General features: G+C 36.5%; 1 protein-coding gene across 2 annotated transcripts in view; it reads right to left on the bottom strand.

Annotated features, from left to right (window-relative positions):
• TMED7 (transmembrane emp24 protein transport domain containing 7) overlaps positions 1 to 17,900 on the bottom strand; it is a 23,126-nt gene extending 5,226 nt beyond the window's left edge. Inside the window, exons 1-3 of one of the 2 annotated variants that reach the window (XM_008590966.1) lie at positions 17,444 to 17,900; positions 12,422 to 12,667; positions 8,522 to 8,649 (exon numbers count right to left, since the gene is read on the bottom strand). In XM_008590966.1, the coding sequence (XP_008589188.1) occupies positions 8,522 to 8,649; positions 12,422 to 12,667; positions 17,444 to 17,650 (581 nt within the window). In that variant the 5' untranslated portion in view covers positions 17,651 to 17,900. Of the gene's footprint in view, positions 1 to 5,507; positions 8,650 to 12,421; positions 12,668 to 17,443 lie in introns of those variants that run through there. The other variant, XM_008590965.1, reaches the window with a different exon arrangement.
• Positions 17,901 to 18,764: the final 864 nt, after the last annotated feature.

Below are 18,764 nucleotides of genomic sequence, written 5' to 3'. Positions count from 1 at the left end.
TAAAAAAAAAAAAAAAAAAAAAGAATGGAATTGATGGTAGGCAAAATTCTAAGATAGCCTCCGATATCCCTCCCCAACCCCATATCAATACCTCTGTGTGGGCAGAAGCTATAACTTGCTTCTTACAAAGAGAACATGGTGGAAAAAAAGGTGAAAAAATTTTGTAGATGCAATTAAGATTCCTATTCAGTTGACGCTGAGTTAATCAAAAGGAAAATTATCTCAGGTGGCTTTAACCTAATCAGGTAAACCCTTTTCAGGACTTCCCTGAAAGAAAAGACTTCAAGCCAACGCTCTCTCTTGCTGGCCTTAGAAAAGCAGTTATGTTGTAAACTGCTTATATAGAAGGGCAGTCTCAAGTAGCTGAGGGCCTCAGTTCTACAGCTGCAGGGAAATGAATTTTGTCAAGACCCTTTTGAGTTCAGAAAAGGACCCTGAGGGGCTGGCCCGGTGGTGCACTGCTACAGTGCGCCGCTTGGGAGCGCGGCGGCGCTCCCGCCAAGGGTTCGGATCCCACATACAGACTGGCCGCTCACTGGCTGAGCGAGGTGCGGGAGCAACACCGAGGGTTGCGATCCCGTTGCCGGTCCCAGTCCGGGCGCGACACTGAGGGTTGCGATCAGTTGCCGGTCACGAAAAAAGACAAAAAGGAAAAAAAAAAAAAAAGGACCCTGAGCTCCAGATGAGAATGCAATTCAGCTGACTTGCTTTACAGCCTTTTGAGACCCTAAGTAGAGGATCCAGGTAAGCTATGCCGAGACTCTGGTCTCCTAGATATTGTGAGATAATTTTGTTCTTATAAACTGGTAAATTTGTGATAATGTGTTATACAGCATAGAAAACAATAAAAGTAATAGACCTCTGGTAAAACTGGTCAAATAAAAAAGATACAAATAATCAGTAACAGGAATGACTGGGTGGAATCATTGCAGATCTGGCATATGTTAAAAAGATAAGTGAACAGGAATAACACTGTGCTAATAAATTTGAAAATGTCGATGAAATGGAAAAATTCACAGGAATATTCAATTTGCCAATATTACACAATATTACACAAGAAGAAACAGACAACCAGAACCCTATTAAAAAGAAACTGAATCGGTATCCCACACAAAGAAGACAACAGGCCCGAACATACTTCCCCTATTATTTCTAATAAACATTTAAGAAAGAAGAAATGAAAATTCTTATACAAACTCTTCCAGAAAATAGGAAAAGAAAGCTACTTTCCAACTCATTTTATAAGGCTAATAAAGCCTTGACTGAAGCAAAAATCATAAGACAAAACAAATCCAGCTATTAAAAACAAACCACATCATGGCCAGGTTGGTTTTACCCCAGGAAGAGGTTAGTTTAACACCAGGAAACAAATTCATATAACTTACCAAATTAAGAGAACAAAAAGTCAAAAATCATGATTTTCTCAATAAATACAGAAAAAACTTTTGATAAAATTCAACATCATTTATGATTATAAAAAATCTCTTAGCAAACTAAGGACAGAAGGGAAATTTCTAAATCTGATAAAAATACCATGAAATGCTTACAGGATACCTTGAAAGCATTCCCAGATGACAGGAACAAAACAAGAATGCCTACTATGACCACTTCCATTCAACATTGTACTGGAGGTCCCTGCAAATGCAATTACACAAGAAAAAGAAAGAAAAGGTGTGAGGAATTGAAAGACAAATCTGTCATTAATTGTAGGGGATACACCTGTATTTATAGAAAATTCAAAAGAATCTATAGATAAATTACCAGAATTAAAGATTTAGCAAAGTTGCTGAATAGAAAAATAAATTAAAAATTTTTATTTCCATGTACTGGCACCAGAAAATAAATATAAAGATAGCATCAAAAAACACAGGGCTGGCCATTTAGCTCAGTAGGTTAGAGTGCTGCCTTGTAACACCAAGGTCAAGGGTTTGGTTCCCTGTGCCGGCCAGCTGCAAAAAAAAAAAAAGAAAACAACATTAATTAAACAAAATATGTGGAGTACTTCTATGAAGAAAATTGTAAGATTTTATTGAAAGATTTAAGGAAGACCTAACAATGGCAAGATTACATATTAATTCACCAGAAAATGCACTATTATAAAGAACTTGTTCACAGACCAAATATAATCCTAATCAAAATCCTAACAGATTTATTTTGTTTTGTTGAAACTTAATGTGCTAATTCTAAAATATGTACAAAAATGCAAAGGACCGATGACAGCCAAAATCTTGAAGGACAAGGTAAACAAGGTATTAAAAACTCTTAAAAGCTTTAATAATTAAGACAATATGTTATTGGTGTACAGACAAACTGATCAATATAATAAAAGAGCACAAAAATACACCCATGTAAATGTGGGTATTTAATAGATGACAGAAGTGGCACATTCAATCAAAAGAGAAAGATGATTTTTCAAGACATGGGAAAAAAAAAAACCAAAACTGGTTACCTACTTCACCCCATACACAAAATTCAATTTAAGTAGAAGACAAAACTACATATTTTAGAACACAGTACAGAAGATATTCATGGCCTCAAAAGAGGGAAGTAGTTTTTAAACAAGACATAAAAACACCAACAATAGAGCAAAAAACTGGTAAACTTCAGTAGGAGCAGAAAGATAAACACAAACTGGGAGAAGACATTTGAAGTTACCACCAAAGTATCAGTATCCCAAATATAAAGGAATCCTGTTAACCAAAAGAAAAGATAAACATTCCAATTTTTAAAAATGGACAAAATGATCTGATAAGGAATTTAACAAAAAAGGAAATCCAAATGGCAAATAAATCTGTGGGGAAAAAAAATAACCTCATGAAAATGCAAATTAAGCAATGATGAGGTACCATAATAAGGCCAGAAGATTTTTGAAAGTTTTAAAGTCTGACAATACCGAATGTGGAACCTTCCAACGCTGAAAGCACTGATTGATATATTTGGGAAAGTTAGATATGATCTAGTAAAGTTGGAGACACACACATCCTATGACCCACCAATTCCACTCCTAGATGTATTCTCAATCTTACATACATGTAACAGCACGTATATACAAGGATGTTCACACAGTAACTTTGTTAATAGCAAAAAACAATCCAAATGCCATCACAGTAGAAGAGACACATATCTGTGATGTATTCATGATGAACTACCACACAGCAATGAAAACAAACTACAGCCATATGCATCAACATGGATAACTCTCAATGTTGAGCAAAAGTGACAAAAGAATACATGTAATATTTATTAAATATAATTTGATACTTTATTAATATTAAATTTTATTTATTTATGTTTACTTTCACCTGATATTTTAGAATATTTTTAAGGAATGCAGACATTAGCACTACTCAAAGTGTGGTCCACAAGTTGTACTGATCAGCTGTTTGTTATTGGCTGATGAAGAAATAAGCATATAAAGTGACAAATAGAAAGTAAGCATTTAGAAACAATGATAGCAACTTGACATTGCCAACACATTCAAACAGGTGATTTTGTATTTACAAAAGTATCAATCTGTGATGGCTTGGGAATTAAAAGTGTAAGAACTAGTACACTTAACTGGTAAAAATACAAGGAAAAGTAAGAAAATTATTTTCATTACAAGCAGAATATTGGTTTTCTCAAGTGGAGAGATTCAGAGATGTGGCCAGGAAAGGACACACAGGAGCTTTCTAAGATACCGGCAATGTTGTTTCTTAACCTGAGCATTAGATGAGTGTATGCTTTGCAATTTTATCTCTTTAAATTGCACATGTTGAATAACCCCTTTTGTGTTGTGATAGAGTTCACAATTTAAAAAGTTAAAAAATTTGTTATAGACAGTGTAAATACCAATTTCTTTAGAAATATCCATAAAAATAACTGAAATACACCAAAATGAATGGTGAGGTACGGGTGGATTTTATTGTTTGAACCATTATTTATAAAATGTTGCATTCTCTTTTTAAGGTGGTAGTGTCATTAGTAATTACAAGCACTAAAAAGATTATGCCATACCAGTGTTAGTTCTAGTATAACTGGATTTCAGCAAGGAATCTAATTCCTAATGGTAATATCTCGTGGATAAAATGGAGGAATGTGGAGCAAAAAATAGAATAAGGCCAGTTGGTTAGCTCAGTTGGTTAGAGTGGTACTGATAACACACCAAGGTCCAGGGTTTGATCCCTGCCTCTCCCTCATCTCCCCCACCAAAAATAAATAAAAAACAGAAAACAAAAAATAGAATATAATTATATTTACCTCCAGAATTTAGAAACTCCTGAGATAGAGAAGTTACTCAGGAGATCAAACATCATCTTTATTGTTAACAAAGTTAAAGAACATGCTTATGAATTTGTAGCAACAGGGACTGGTTAATACCCCAAATCCCTGAATTAGAGATTAAACCAATTACTGGCAGTCACACAATCATAGGCCTCTCTTGTGGGGAAACTAAGTTAAACTCCTTAAGGAGTAAGTCTTTTGATCTATATATTCTCTTCTTCCTCTAGCACTTTATAAATATTGTGGACCCTTATAAGTCCATTCAGCTTCATTACTTGTGCAATATTAGTCGCTCATATAGGCATCCGGTCTCCAACTAGGTTATGTTCCTATCAGTCAGACCATCTTATTCACTCTTGAAACTTCTAGCAGACTGTTATATGCACGAGACATTCAAACCCTTTCATATTTGTGTCATGTATTGTTTAAGAGCCACATGAATAGACGCCACAGTAAGAACTATAAGAACTAAAGAAAGATCAAGAGATTAGAACTGAACCAATAATAAAAATACAGTTACTAAGTGATTATATATGCTAAGTATTGATCCTAAGTGTTTTATAAACATCTCATTTCATTCTCACACTAAATGGTATTACCTGAGTAGCAGATGGAAAAAATAGAAATATAATTAAATTACTTGTACAACGTCACACAACCATGATTTGAACTTGGCTAAAACTCCAAAGCCAAAGCACCGAATTGCTATTGAGCTACAGTGAAATCAAGATAGCTAAGCCTTTAGAAATCTACCCTTATTTGGTGTTTGTAAGGCAACAGTGGTTGAGGAAGAGGACTCTGGAGCCAGACTACTTTGGTTCATATTTAGATTCTAATTACTGTGTGACGTGAGCAGACTTCTTAACCTCTCTACGTCTGTCTCATCTGTAAAATGGGAATAATATCCTTAGTTTATAGGATTATTGCAAAGATGAAATGTGTCAACACAAGTAAAATACTTAGTACAGCAACTAACACATAGTAAGCATTCAATAAATGTTAATCTATATTTACTGTTATTTGCCTGCTACTTCTGTAGAACTGTGTTCAGGAACCACTGACCCTCTGACTGCACTATGAAGACAAAGAAAAAAAAAATCGATGGAACTGTGTGTTATAAAACCTAAAGTTAATTTACTAAAAAATTAAGAGCTTTTTAAAGCAACTGATGGCTTAACTGTCTTTCACCCACACACTTTCAATAAGGAATGCAAAGAAAAGGTTAAAAATGAGGCAGGATGGAGTTGGTATTTCTTCTTTATTTCTTGGCCAGTCCCTCAGATGTTTTAATGAATTACCAAATAAATAATCACTCTTGTCACAAAACTGTACTCCAAGCTGTAAATTTATAAGGAGCTTTAGAAAGATTTAAATCCTAACAGAAACAAGTGAAATCAGTTTTTTGAAAGATTTTTTTATTCTACAAGAAACTGATTGGTGCAATCCTGCAGAACCAACATATGTTAATTCAGAGAAATTTCTTTTTCTATTCAAAAATAAATGAAAATCCCCTTTGAATTTATTATATATTAATTTAATTTTTGAAAACAATAGCCATAGGGTCTGCTTTGTCCTATTTAATTATAAATGCTACACATTTACAAACTAAGACAAAAATGGATAGTACAGAGCTTTAAATGAAGTCTTTCAAAGAATAAAACTGCTTTTCAGTCCACTGTATTTTCAAAGTTGATTATCATCAAGCCTGGATGAAAGCTGTGAACCAAAAACCGTTTGTTTCCTTAATAGAAAAAAGAATGTTTCAATTTTTAGCAAAGTAATATCTTAAAATGTATCTTCACACAATTGAAATTTTTGTATAAACTTGTATATCAAGTCATTTTCCATTATTTATTATACTTTAAAAATATATACAACTATGATGTTCAAATATGTATTCTGAGCCATATGTCCAAACATAAATATTTGAGAAATTCAAACTGCTGCAACAAGTTATGAAAGGATTAAAGAAATAAGATGAGCTACAAATTATGTAGTAGGAGGAAGAAAAAAATGTTACTTAGCATTTCTGTCTAGATAGACATGTATTTTCTAATCTATACATACGTACCCAGTTGAGTATAGACAGCCATCAAAATTTAACCAGTTACATAAAGCCTACACTAAGCCCACACTATTTTCTACAACAGATAACAGCAGTGATTTCAAAAATTTTAATATATCCCAATAGTTTGATCAAAAATGATTTGTGGTTATAATCTAATATAAAGTTTTGAAAGGCACAGATTAAATGAGTGTACTATCTATGCCAACTCAGTAAGATCTATACCTGACTGTTTAATTATGGTATAATATCTGAACACAATAGAGTAGACAGGCAACCAGAAAAGGACATTTTACATATGCCCATGCTTATCAATCACATTAACATTAGTGTTTAAAACTTTCAAATCTAAATATAAAGGGACACTTACAAAGCTGCAGGACAACTTGAATACAAGAACCCAAACAGATAAATCTGCAAAATCTTAAACTTTACTTCTTAATCCATTGATAAATGGTGTTTAAGGAGTAGTTATTTCGTCTTCAAAAATCTTAAAATTAAAGGGCTGAAAACAAGTTCACCCCTGCTACACTGTGGTATCTGAAATTAGCAAACATGACAATTTGAATTCATTTTGCAGAATTCTACATGCAAAGTGTATATATGCATTTTAAGACAGCTTAGAATTAAGAGTCAACTTCTAGTCAGTTAGGATGACTAGAATTGTTATCCAATCAGTATTCTATGGTATCACATATCAAAGTCTCTACGATATGAGTTTTTTTCAGTACTCATCACATTTGGGTGGGGAAGGGAGGCATGGAAGAAAAACAGTTGCATTTTAAAAAAAAAAACAGCAGAAAAGCTTTAAATTACGATACAATTTTGCGTCATGTTATATCCTATTCTTGAATGCTTGAAACAAAATCTTTTTTCACTCAGCTCCATCTATACAGGTTTATGAAATGCAAACTGTCTAAACCCTATAGTGTACTGAATGTACACTAAATGAAATACAATCAATAAAGATCACAAAACAGGAAACACACAGCACTTAACGTTTTTAAAATCACTTTAGGGTTGCTAACCAGAGATTGTAGAAATAAGATGTGCAAGACAAAAACAAAGACGGAAAAAAACAAAGAAACTAACTTCTCAGTGCATCACACCCATGAGGATAAAATGTATGGCACTAATGTGATACTAATATTACAACTGTCAATTTAAGCTGGTAATGACTCAAAGAAATTAAAGCCACATAGGTTAAGAACCAGCCAATTAAAATGGTAAAACAGAATATCTTTTTCCTTTGTAAAAGCACTGAAAATGTAATGAGTGCAGAGCATATAACGCATTAAAAATTTCCCTATTTCACTTGCTTCCATTGTAGTGTCTTAAATTATTCTGTAATTATTCTGCCTGTTATTAACAGTCTGATTTTTTAAGGCCTGTAGAAACTCTATTATGCTACTGAAACACATGGTTTTCTGTGGTAAGAATGCTTTTAGGAAAAAATAATGTAGCTGGTTATAAATCATAAAATAAACCCCCAAAACAAGTCTGACACTTTCCAAGTTAGTGAGAAGTAAATTATACAATGATGTGTCAATTAAAAATTATATCAATATTAACTAACATTCCTATGGTAGATTTTCCCCCCCCCAATAAACAGTGCAGAACAGGGCTTGGGCTACAGTTAATCACATTTGGTTTTCTTAAAAACAAATCTTTATTCACTATAAACAATAAAAAGGCAATTTTCTTCCTCCATAACACATGTACACAGATCTAAGGTTTTTAAAATATTAACTACCTATAAGAAAAGTACTTTTAAATGGCTAAAAGGAATCAAAATACCAAAGTTTAGTCTGTGAAGAGTAAATATAAACAACCAAGAAAAAAGTAGATCATTGGTGTTGAATATTTAACATGAATAGCCCAAAATAAGTTCCAAAGTTTTCCACCTTTACACATAAAAAAAGGTGTCCTTTCCAGAGTTTGGGGATATGCATTGAACATCCCTCCCAACAAGTGTATGAGTAAGGTTTTAAAAATGTTGCCAATATTAAGTTCTTCAGTACCTAAAATTAATTAGAGGACAGCAATATTACAGTGGCAATGGTGCATCAACTCTTAAAACGTAGTTATGATCCAACACGAGTTGTGGTGGTTCTTTTATCTGAGAAAAAGCTTTTCAGAAGAAATACCTGCCCTATGCTAACCACCAGAAGAATAAGGGCTTCTCCTACTGACCAATAGGCCACTCTCGTATTTAGATCCTCTGCTCGGCTTCGGCCTTGAGCTTCTCTCAAACGGAAATGAGTCTGATAGTCGATGACAGACTTCAGAGCTTCATGAATTGAAACACAGGCAGATTCCATCTAAAGAGAAATATTTTCAGTTAGTATGTTGAATACTTTCTGTATACTCCATCTAGCATATTCATCTTTCAGTCTCATCTTAAGTCTTCATTTGATTAACATTCTACTAAACTGGCACTCAATCATTCACTCATTCATTTATGACAGTTGTTCTGGCAATGCAACCCCTCTGCTCACTCCCACTAGGACCTCTAGGACAACTGGTAAAGCTAGAGCTCTCGTGAAGCAGCTGTTCTCCCCAGACTGGAAAGTCACAACTGTGGCATCAGTAAGTAAAGTGGTAGATGGAACACTAAGCTAACAATAGCAGAAATACTATCAGCTGACACTTGTAGCTAGAGAATTTCAAGCCCAGGTTCTTCAGAGAAAAATGAGGAAGAAGAGAATGGCAGGTCAGTAAGTTCACCAATAATGAGAGTATAAGTCAAAGCCCAAATATTTACAAAAATAAACCAAACATAACATAAAAACAGGTTAAGTTAGTCAAAGTTACTTGAACTATTTTTAAAACAGGCATATTATTTATCAAAATCCTTAGCTAACTTTTGAATCTAAAAGTGATAGATCAAAACAGAAACTTTTTTTTAAAAACATTTATCTATTTGCTAAATAATCCCTTATACTAGTCAACTAAACCAATATATATGTTCCCAATGGGATTCAATCTGACTGTGTAATCAGTTTGTGAGCTTTCATCTGATACCTTACCTTTTTACACATTTATTACACCATCTGCTTTGAGAATGGTATCTAATTTTTCTGCATACCAGTGTTTAATATTTTCAACTGCTAAAAACTTACTCCTGGTGATGAAATAAATGCATCATTATTATTTTATATCACGAACCATGTATTAAGAATTTTAAGGACAAATCTGAGTTTGTCTTAGTTTTAATTAAGAAATACAAAGATTAGAAAATAATTTAAATGTTTAAAAAAGTTCTACCAAAATATACATAAAATAATTATAAAAATATTCAATTAAAGATGCTTTTAAAAAATGTGAGAAATTATGAGGTCAACAAATTGAATTTACATATTACTATTACAATATGCAAATGTTTTTGTTGTTTTTGTTTTGTTTAGGCCCCTAGAACGTAAAGATTAGCAAAACTATGCTAGAATGAATAACTTCTAATTTGTGATAAGGGGCTAGAGAGAGAGATGCTTCTACCACTTCTTTGCTTTCTATGTATTCTCAAAATGAAATGTGGCCCAAGCATTCTTCACCTGTAAAGTATGCATAAAAGCAAGGACTTCACACAAATTCAGAACGTTTAAGGACTTCTTAAAGCCTATCCATGGAGTATGGGTTAAGAACTGCTTGACTGGAGAAAATCACAAAAATTAAGACACTAGTTACAAGGATTCATACATTTTTGAGATGTGTTTTTTTTTCTTTTAACCTGTAAAGTGCAAACTTTTATATGTATTCAAAAGTACAGAGAATAGTACAATGAACCCTCATGTGAATAACTATTAACACAAGGCCAATCCTGTTTCATCTATATTCCCCACCTATTTTCCCCAATTAAAGTAAATCCCAGATATTTTATCACTTCAGCTACAAATACTTTTATGCTTTCTAAAAGACTAACACTTTTTAAAAATATAACCCCCAAAGCATTATAACACATGAAATAATTAAAAATAGCTCCTTAAAGTCATCAAATATAAAGTTAGTGTTCAAATTTCCCCTAATGTCTCAAAGGTTGTTTTCAAATCAGAATCCAAACAAGGTCAAGACAATCATTTGGCTGATATGCTTTTAAAGTCTTCTTTAATCTTTAGGCTCTCTTACTTTTTTCCTTGACATCAATTTCTTGAAGAAACTGGATCCTTTACCCTGTGGCATTTCACACTTCCTGGATTTTGCTGATTGCATTCCCATGGTGTTCCTCCTTCCTTTGTATTTCTTGTAAACTGGCAGTTGGTGCTAGAGACTTGATGGGATTAAGGTGTAATGTTCTGGGTGGGAACAGCTCATAGTCACAGTGAGTGTTCTGTACTTTTTACTGCATATTATCACAAGGTGGTAAACTGGCAGTTGGTGCTAGAGACTTGATGGGATTAAGGTGTAATGTTCTGGGTGGGAACTGCTCATAGTCACAGTGAGTGTTCTGTACTTTTTACTGCATATTATCACAAGGTACATAATGTCTAGTTCGCTCTCCATTTGTGAATGATCATTAGGTAGTATCAGTCTGATCCATCCATTATAAAGTTCCTCACTGGCCTTTCATCTAATGGTTTTAGCAGTGACTGATGATCACTGCCTACTCTAGATCCATCATTTTATTAACGAGTAAAAATGGTGACATTAAAACTCTATCATTTATTATGAATTTACTAGCTGATGATTTTTTCAATTTTAAAGTATGAACACCTGCTTTATAGGTATCCCTAGTATATGAGAGACTTATTACCTTTCTGAAAGTAGAAAAGACTAAAATTTTTTTTTTTTTTTCCAAAGATGACCGGTAAGGGGATCTCAACCCTTGGCTTGGTGTTGTCAGCACCACGCTCAGCCAGTGAGCAAACCGGCCATCCCTATATAGGATCCGAACCCATGGCCTTGGTGTTATCAGCACCGCACTCTACCGAGTGAGCCACAGGCCGGCCCCAAGACTAAAAATTTTTTAACCCGTGGCCTTGGTGTTATCAGCACCGCACTCTACCGAGTGAGCCACAGGCCGGCCCCAAGACTAAAAATTTTTTAAAAATTGCGATATGAATAAAAGAGGCAAGTGGTACTGCTTTATTACCACTCATTTCCTATATGTAGTCACTTAGATTTTTAGAGCCAGCTACCTTATTATACAAGTTAAAATTCATGAAGCAGTGAATACAGGTTAAGTTATAAACAATGGCCCCACAGAAAAAGAATTTACAAAGCTCAGTGCCTTTCATATAGGATCCTAAAATAAAGAGAACATTTCTAAAACTAAGAGCATTTGAAAACATCTCGCTAATGTGTTTTACTCATTCTTAAAACTGCCTCCATCACCACGAGAAGAAATAAATGGAACTTGGGAACACTGAAATACCAGTTTGAGGTTTTAACAAGTGGTAAATAATTCTTTGTGATGCCTAGCTGAGTATCTTTTAGATATTATCTAAGCTCATGCTATACTTGAACTAGAAGTAAAACAACTCATCAACTGAGCAGTGTCTGTTTACTGGCTTTAAATTTCTTTCACTATCTTTCTCTTAAAAAGCTTTTCTTCAAAATAAAACCCAATTCAGCATCTGTAACTATTTTCATTAGATGACTTACCATTAATCTTCAACATTTTACCTTAATTACAGCAAAAAATATTGTAACAGCAACTTGAATAACTCAAAGTACCTGTTTAAAGACTACCTTGTAGTATACCGATATATTAATTTAGGGAACATTTTAGTTCTAGTTACAGCAACCTACTAAGGTATGGGAGCAACATAACCTCCCACATTACAGAAAATGTTTCAGAATGTTGGAGCGGGGCTTAGCCTTCCTAAATTTTCTTTACTATTATTATTTTTACCTTAGTAATCTTCCTCTTATTTTAATGCTTCTTACTTTCTTTACACTTAAAAGTTCATAAAATCTTTTAACAGTGGTGAATTTCACTATAAAAGTCTGAAGTTCTCTGTGAAATGTCTAATTTACTATAAGAATTAGGTTTTAAAGACTGTGTTAAGTCTCAAAGTTCATCAGTGAGTTAAAACATAATATTATGTTTTCCTCCCCTTAAATATACCAACATTACATTGCTAGCTTTTTATTTACCTGGGTAAGAGCACTGACTCGGTTCTCACTAGGAAACAAAGGTGGGTCTTCTCCAACTTGAAAATCAAAATATACGGTTTTATGTGTGAAAGTAGAAAATTCATTGCTGAAGCAAAATTTGTATGTCCCATTTTTGGAGGCCGTGAAGGTAAAACTATCATACTGTTTCTTCATTTCTTTGTATAACACTTTACCATCAGGATCTTCTAATCGACAATCTACATCATAGTGACCGCCAGTAATCACCTATAAGAGATTTCAATAAAAAGAGATCACTCCAACTAACAAGTTTTAGAAATTAATGAGATTTCCTGTTAAAATAGCAATAATGACTTTTATTATCACAGGACAATTTTACATTTTTTGATTTTCACCAGTGGATGTAACTTGTGAGGCAGATTTCAGTTCAACTAAAGCTTTATAGAAACTGAACAAGTTTCCTCATGCAGGAGAGAGGGAACTTTTATTCACTTTAAACTAGCCAGACAACTGTGCTAGTTAATTTAAGTCTATTATATATCTTAATTCTGCCAACAACCCTACAAGAGAAGTTTTTTTCCTTGCATTTGGCAGACTGAGAAACTAATGTTGAAATAAGTTAACCTACTCAAAAATATCTAGTAAGTGGCAGAGGCAGAACTTGAATCCGAAGTCATTATCCGTAACCCCTAAGCTTACTGCCATATATTTTCCTTCTGAAGATTTTCTCACCCAGGTTCCAATTAGCATCAAGCACATGAACAGATAGTGTAACGAAGTAGTAAGGTATGTCAGTCCTTAGCATAACATCCTATGCAAACTTCTATCACAGAACTTAAACCTCATTTTACTGCCAAATTAAAAATAGATTGTTTCTTAAATTCTTTTATAGACGGTTATGTAGAATTTGATACATATTTTGTTTTGAACTACATCATTATGAGTTGAATAATGTAGGGGGGCCTTTCTAAGAATATGTACAGTTATCATTTACAACCTTGCTTCCAAGAGAAACACAACCGATTAAACAAAATATTGTTTAAATACTTGTGATTAAAACAAAACCAAAATAGAACAACACAAAAGGAAAAAAATCTGTTCATCTGGAAAGTCTGTATTTAAGGGCAAGCATATTGAAAGGAAAGCCAGGGGTAAGTGAAAGGAATCTGAAGTGAACTGTAGAGCTATTTTCAAGGGCTTATGCTTAATCAGTTACAATTTGGGCCATGTGGGCTGCACAAATAGAAAGAAAGGGAAGGGAGAGTTTTTTTCCTGAGGTAACTGGGCAAGCATCATAAGAGACAAAGGGGGAAAAGGATTAAAGAGGAGAAAGACTTCCTTACATGAGAAAGAAATGAGTAGGAAGAAAGAGGGAGAGGAGACAGAAGAAACATGGAGTGAAGGTATCCACTTAAGATGTGACGAGGAACAGATATTCAGCTTGAGGTTTTCCAACTGCAATGAGATTGGGTGGCAAAACCTTGTTATTTTCAAGCGTGAACCCTCTTGGTTAGAATAATATTGACATTCTAGATCAGTAGAACAGAGAGGTTAAACTTTGGACTTTGAAGAAGTATCTGTTACTTATATGACCTTTTGTCACGATGACTAACTGTATTTCAAGACAATTTTTATAATTAAACGTAATTATATACTTAGAAAACTAAAAAATACATAAACTGTAATATACAGATAAACTGTTTTGACAGAGTATCTTATCAACTTATCCCCCAAAAAGTCAATAATCTTTTCTCCAGGTGAAAATAATGACTTAATTTTAATATACCCAATTAATTATTCATATATAGCCTTTGTACTTTGAAAAATCAAATACATCCATAGAAACTGAGTAGGACCAGAACTGATCATCACCCTATTTTCTTCCATCAAACTTTAAAACAAGTAATGTTATTTCAGTTAATAGTACCCCTTTAAGCCTGTCTGGTCACCTACAATTGAAACTGGAGATCATCCCAAACTAGGTGTCTCTACCCATCCAAATGATTACAGAAATCTCTTGATCTTATTGCCTCTCTCAAATTCATCCCATTCCTTCCATTCCTAATCCACAATCCAGACAGGACTACTGCCACAACTTCCTAAAAGGTCTTCCTACAACCCAATCTCTTCTTCTATCCCAAGGTTTCTCATTATTATTCCCATTTTGAGCTGGATAATTCTTGGCTGTAGGGTGCTGTGCACTGTAGCATATTCAGCAACATTCTTTGTCTGTACCCACTAAATACCAGTAACAGCACCATGGGGGGCGGGCAACCTCTCCATCTTTACTCATCCCCCACTGAGAACTAATTTTAAACCTTTAGATAATTCTCTGTGGCCTACAGAAAAATCCAAACCTGTTAACAATGGCATACCTCAGCATCTCCTTAATTCAAACCCTTGCTCATTCTATGTTCCAGCTTACGAGAAGTTCCCTGAACAAGTCTTTGCTTTACATCTGAACTGACAGTTTCAGTTCAATAGAGTTTGTTTGCTAAAGAAAAATCACAGGACCAAAATAACAGTGCTTACAAATCTACAGTTTATTTCAGGAAAAGAATACAATACAAAACATCACAGCCAAAGGCTGTCCCACAGCAAGAGGTCTGGACTCCACTGTTTCCCCTGACCCAGGTCTGTGGCCAGACACATAACTTTCTCAAATCAGGAACCACCCAAGAGTGAAAAGAATACCCTGGAACCAAGAAACCCAAAAAGGAGTCTTGGCTGGGTTTAATATTTTGCTGGTCACACAGGCATATTCCTGCTGTGTAACCAGTCTCAACAGCAGAGCCCTTGGGGGGCAGGGGAGCTCTCACCAAGAGCTGGTGCAAATCATCAATCTCACTGTTATCAATAAATAATGACAAACTGGTACAAACCACCCCCAAAGTCCTTGGATTCATAGTCACAAAGCAAAACTATTATTACTCAATATATTTGCACAAAATTTAGCAAAAGAGCTCAGGCTAATTTCAGGCCTCCTGGAATTCTCACAAGCATATCTACCTAGGATGCCCTTTCCTCCCTCCTCAGCCACCTTGTAGAGTAACTACCACTTATCTTCTAGACTCAGCTCAAACATCAGCCCCTGAACTAAATTCCCCCAATGATCCCTCTCCTCCACCAGCACTATACCTAGTGCGTACTTTTATTGTTGAATATAACATCACAACTGTATGAAGTTTTCTGAGGTCAAGGTCAGTCTTTTTTATCTTTGGAATGCAATATAATAAAGTAGTTAAGAATTTAACTTGAGGACTGGCTGGTTACTTCAGTTGATTAGAGCCTAGTGCTGATCCCAGCCAGCCACCAAAAACAAAAAAACAAACAAAAAAAATATTTTAACTTGAGATCACATAGTGTCTCTGCTACTTCTAAGTTTTGTGACCTTGGGTCTTAACCTAGCTAAGCCAGTTTTATCAGGAAACAACCACTGTATCTATTTCATACTGAATATTACTGAGAATTAACTAATACACCTGAAATGCTTGGCATACTGTCTACACATAACAGATGCTAATTTTTTAGCTACTGTAGTGGTATCCTCAGCACCAAGCACAGCTTCTGCACACATAAGAATTCAAGAAATGTTTATTAAATTCGAACAAAGAAAAATTTGGCTTACACTTTATAATTCCTGCTATCTTCTGTTACCTGGTCCTGATCCACAGGTCATCCTTAGCATCTCTTCCCTCGCCCCCTATAGCCAAATCATCACCAAGTCCTATTGATTTTACCTACTACTTTTCTCCATGCCTTTCAATTTTTCTCCTTTCCAATGCTACTATCCTAGTTTAAGCCAGTATCAGTTATTACCTGGACCACCAAGACAGCCTCCTAATCAGTGTTCCACACCCACTCTGCAACTCCTTACCATACCTTCTCTACCTGCATAAGTTATTATCCATGCAGCTACCAAGAATATTCTGGTCATGTCACTGAACTGCTTACAACCCTCGGATAGCTTCTCTTACTCTTAGGAAAAACTAAAACCCTTGCCTTGGCTAGCAAGGCACTATATGGTCTGGCTCCTGCTGACCTCCCTTCCTCCGGCTCCTTTTTCCTAACTACATTGGACCTCTCTATGGTCTTCAAATTCTCAGTGCTCACTCTTACCACAGGCTATATTCCCTCTTCTCCCTTACCAAAGTACTTACAACTCATCCTTTAAAGTTCAGCTTAAAATCATTTTCTAAAGGAAACTTTCATGGATCACAAAGATCAGATCACATATCTCCTATTTACTTCTCTTAAAACACAGTTCTGATGAACGAGCAGGTACTAATTAAGAAGGGTAGGATGGGAGGGGAATCAAGAATGACGGCAGTGACCCTACCTGTTTTGATCACTTCTGTATCACCAGCACCCAGCATTCAATAGCTGCTCAAATGTTAAATGAGCCTACCAACAAAAACTGAACGAGTAAAGATTGTTACAATCAACTGATGAGAACACATCCGGTTAAATAAAGTTCCTTTTAAAAATCTAATCCCAAAGATCAGAAGGGACCTCTCATTTACCACAGCAATTATTTCTACACCACCTTTGGTCGTTCGGTCTCTAATGGAGCTCTTCCAATGACAAGGACCACATTAGCCAATAGTCCTACTGTCACTGGAAAAAACTGAAAAGTAATGGGGGTTAGATAATGGCCGCACTTCAAATCTGATTAAAGAGGAGGTGTGGATTAGTGGGGGTTGATTACTGTCTAGGGGGGGTTGACATTAGGCACTAAAGAGCAGGAACAATTTTTTTGGGGGGGAATCCTTTAAGGAAAAAAGTTCAATAGGGCTTAAAATGAAAGACATTAGAGAATGGAAAGAAATGTCACAGCTAGTGTAGGCGTTTCTGGAATTCTTAAATGTCTCTCGCCCAAGGTTTAGAAGAGGAAAGCCAAATGTCCTGCATCAGCACCTAGAAGTAATTCTTGAATTAGCCAAAACACGGAGAAACTCGGACAGGAGAGAGGCACCCCCGCGGGTTACAGCCTCAACCCTGGAGCCTCCAGCTGGGGCCCACGGACTGCCAGGCCCGTGATACCTGAAACTCTAGGGTGCACTTGGTGCCCTGAGCGATGTCCTCGTAGAAGCACTGCTTGGCGTTGTCGGGCAGCTCGAATGTGATCTCAGAGGCGCCGCCGGGCCCCGGCACCAGCAGCAGCAGCAGCAGCAGCAGCAGCGCTAGCAGCCTGCAGCCCCAACGGCCCACGGCGGACGCCCAGCGCTGCGCGGACCCCGGCCGCGGCATCCCGAGACGACGGCGGCGGCGGCGGAGGAGACCTCGACGAAGCTGTGGCGAGACGCGGGGTCAGGTCTGCGCGGAAGGCCTTAGCCCGGGCCGCCCCGCTAAGACGCACGGCAGAGCCGCTCCGAGCCTCGGAGAGATTCGGAATGAAAACTAGGCTCTGGGTTCGTGTGAGGGGCGCTTAGGCGCCGGGGTCAGGGACCAGGAAACGACCTGGGGTGCGAAGAGAAAGCCGGCAGAGAAGAAGTAGAAAACGCCTGAGATGGCCGGAAGTGAGCGTGAATGCTTGAAGGGAAGGGGCGGGGCCTGAGGCGACCCGGATGTGTTCTCCTCGGGGGAGCGGCGTTGGAGTGTGTACGTGGAAACCCGCGAAGCGACGTCTCTACCTCCGCCGCAGCCTGGGATGAGGGGCGTGGCCGGCATGGCGTGGCGTGGCGTGGCCAAGAGAAGGGGTGTGGCGGCCATTTCCCCAACGGAACTATCGCTCTGCGAGGGTGATTACGCTCCCGTGGCTTTTGTCTTTGAAAGCTGAACGCTGGGGGAGTCTCCGAGGGAATCTTGAAGAGCTCATTTTGCCCTTGGGGACTAGTCACCGGTGGTGGAGGGCTATGCATTTTGCGGAGAGTTTTCTCATGAATAATAATTACTATTCGGGGGAAGCATCTTGGCAAAGAGCGCTAATTCCGGGAGCAGACTGCAGGAGTTCTAATCCCTGCTCTGCTGCTTTCTGGCTGTGCGTCCTTGGGCCAGTTGCTTAAACTCTCTGCTTCTCTCTTTGCATCTTCAAAATGAGGATTATTGCAAGGTTTCAATATTTGGAAAATGGACCAAGAAGAGTGGTTGTCACATAGTAAACACAGGATAAGCTTTTGTTAAATAAAAATAAAGATCTATTAAGCACTCCTTATCATCAAGCAGTTTGCTAAGCACATTCCATATATTGTTATTACATCCTTCAAACAACCCGGTAAGGTAGGTGTTATGCTTATTTTACTGATGAGGAAATGGAGGCTCAAAAAAAGTTGAATAACTTGCCTATGATCCCACAACTGCTTTGTGTTGGAAGGCTTAAAAAAATAGTAACGTTAATAGTTACAGGTGATGTTTCTTTATAGTC

The sequence above is a fragment of the Galeopterus variegatus genome, unplaced genomic scaffold, assembly GCF_000696425.1.
Source record: "Galeopterus variegatus unplaced genomic scaffold, G_variegatus-3.0.2 Scaffold6515, whole genome shotgun sequence".
NCBI classification, from domain to species: domain Eukaryota; kingdom Metazoa; phylum Chordata; class Mammalia; order Dermoptera; family Cynocephalidae; genus Galeopterus; species Galeopterus variegatus.
This window is presented reverse-complemented; position numbering and strand designations above follow the sequence as displayed.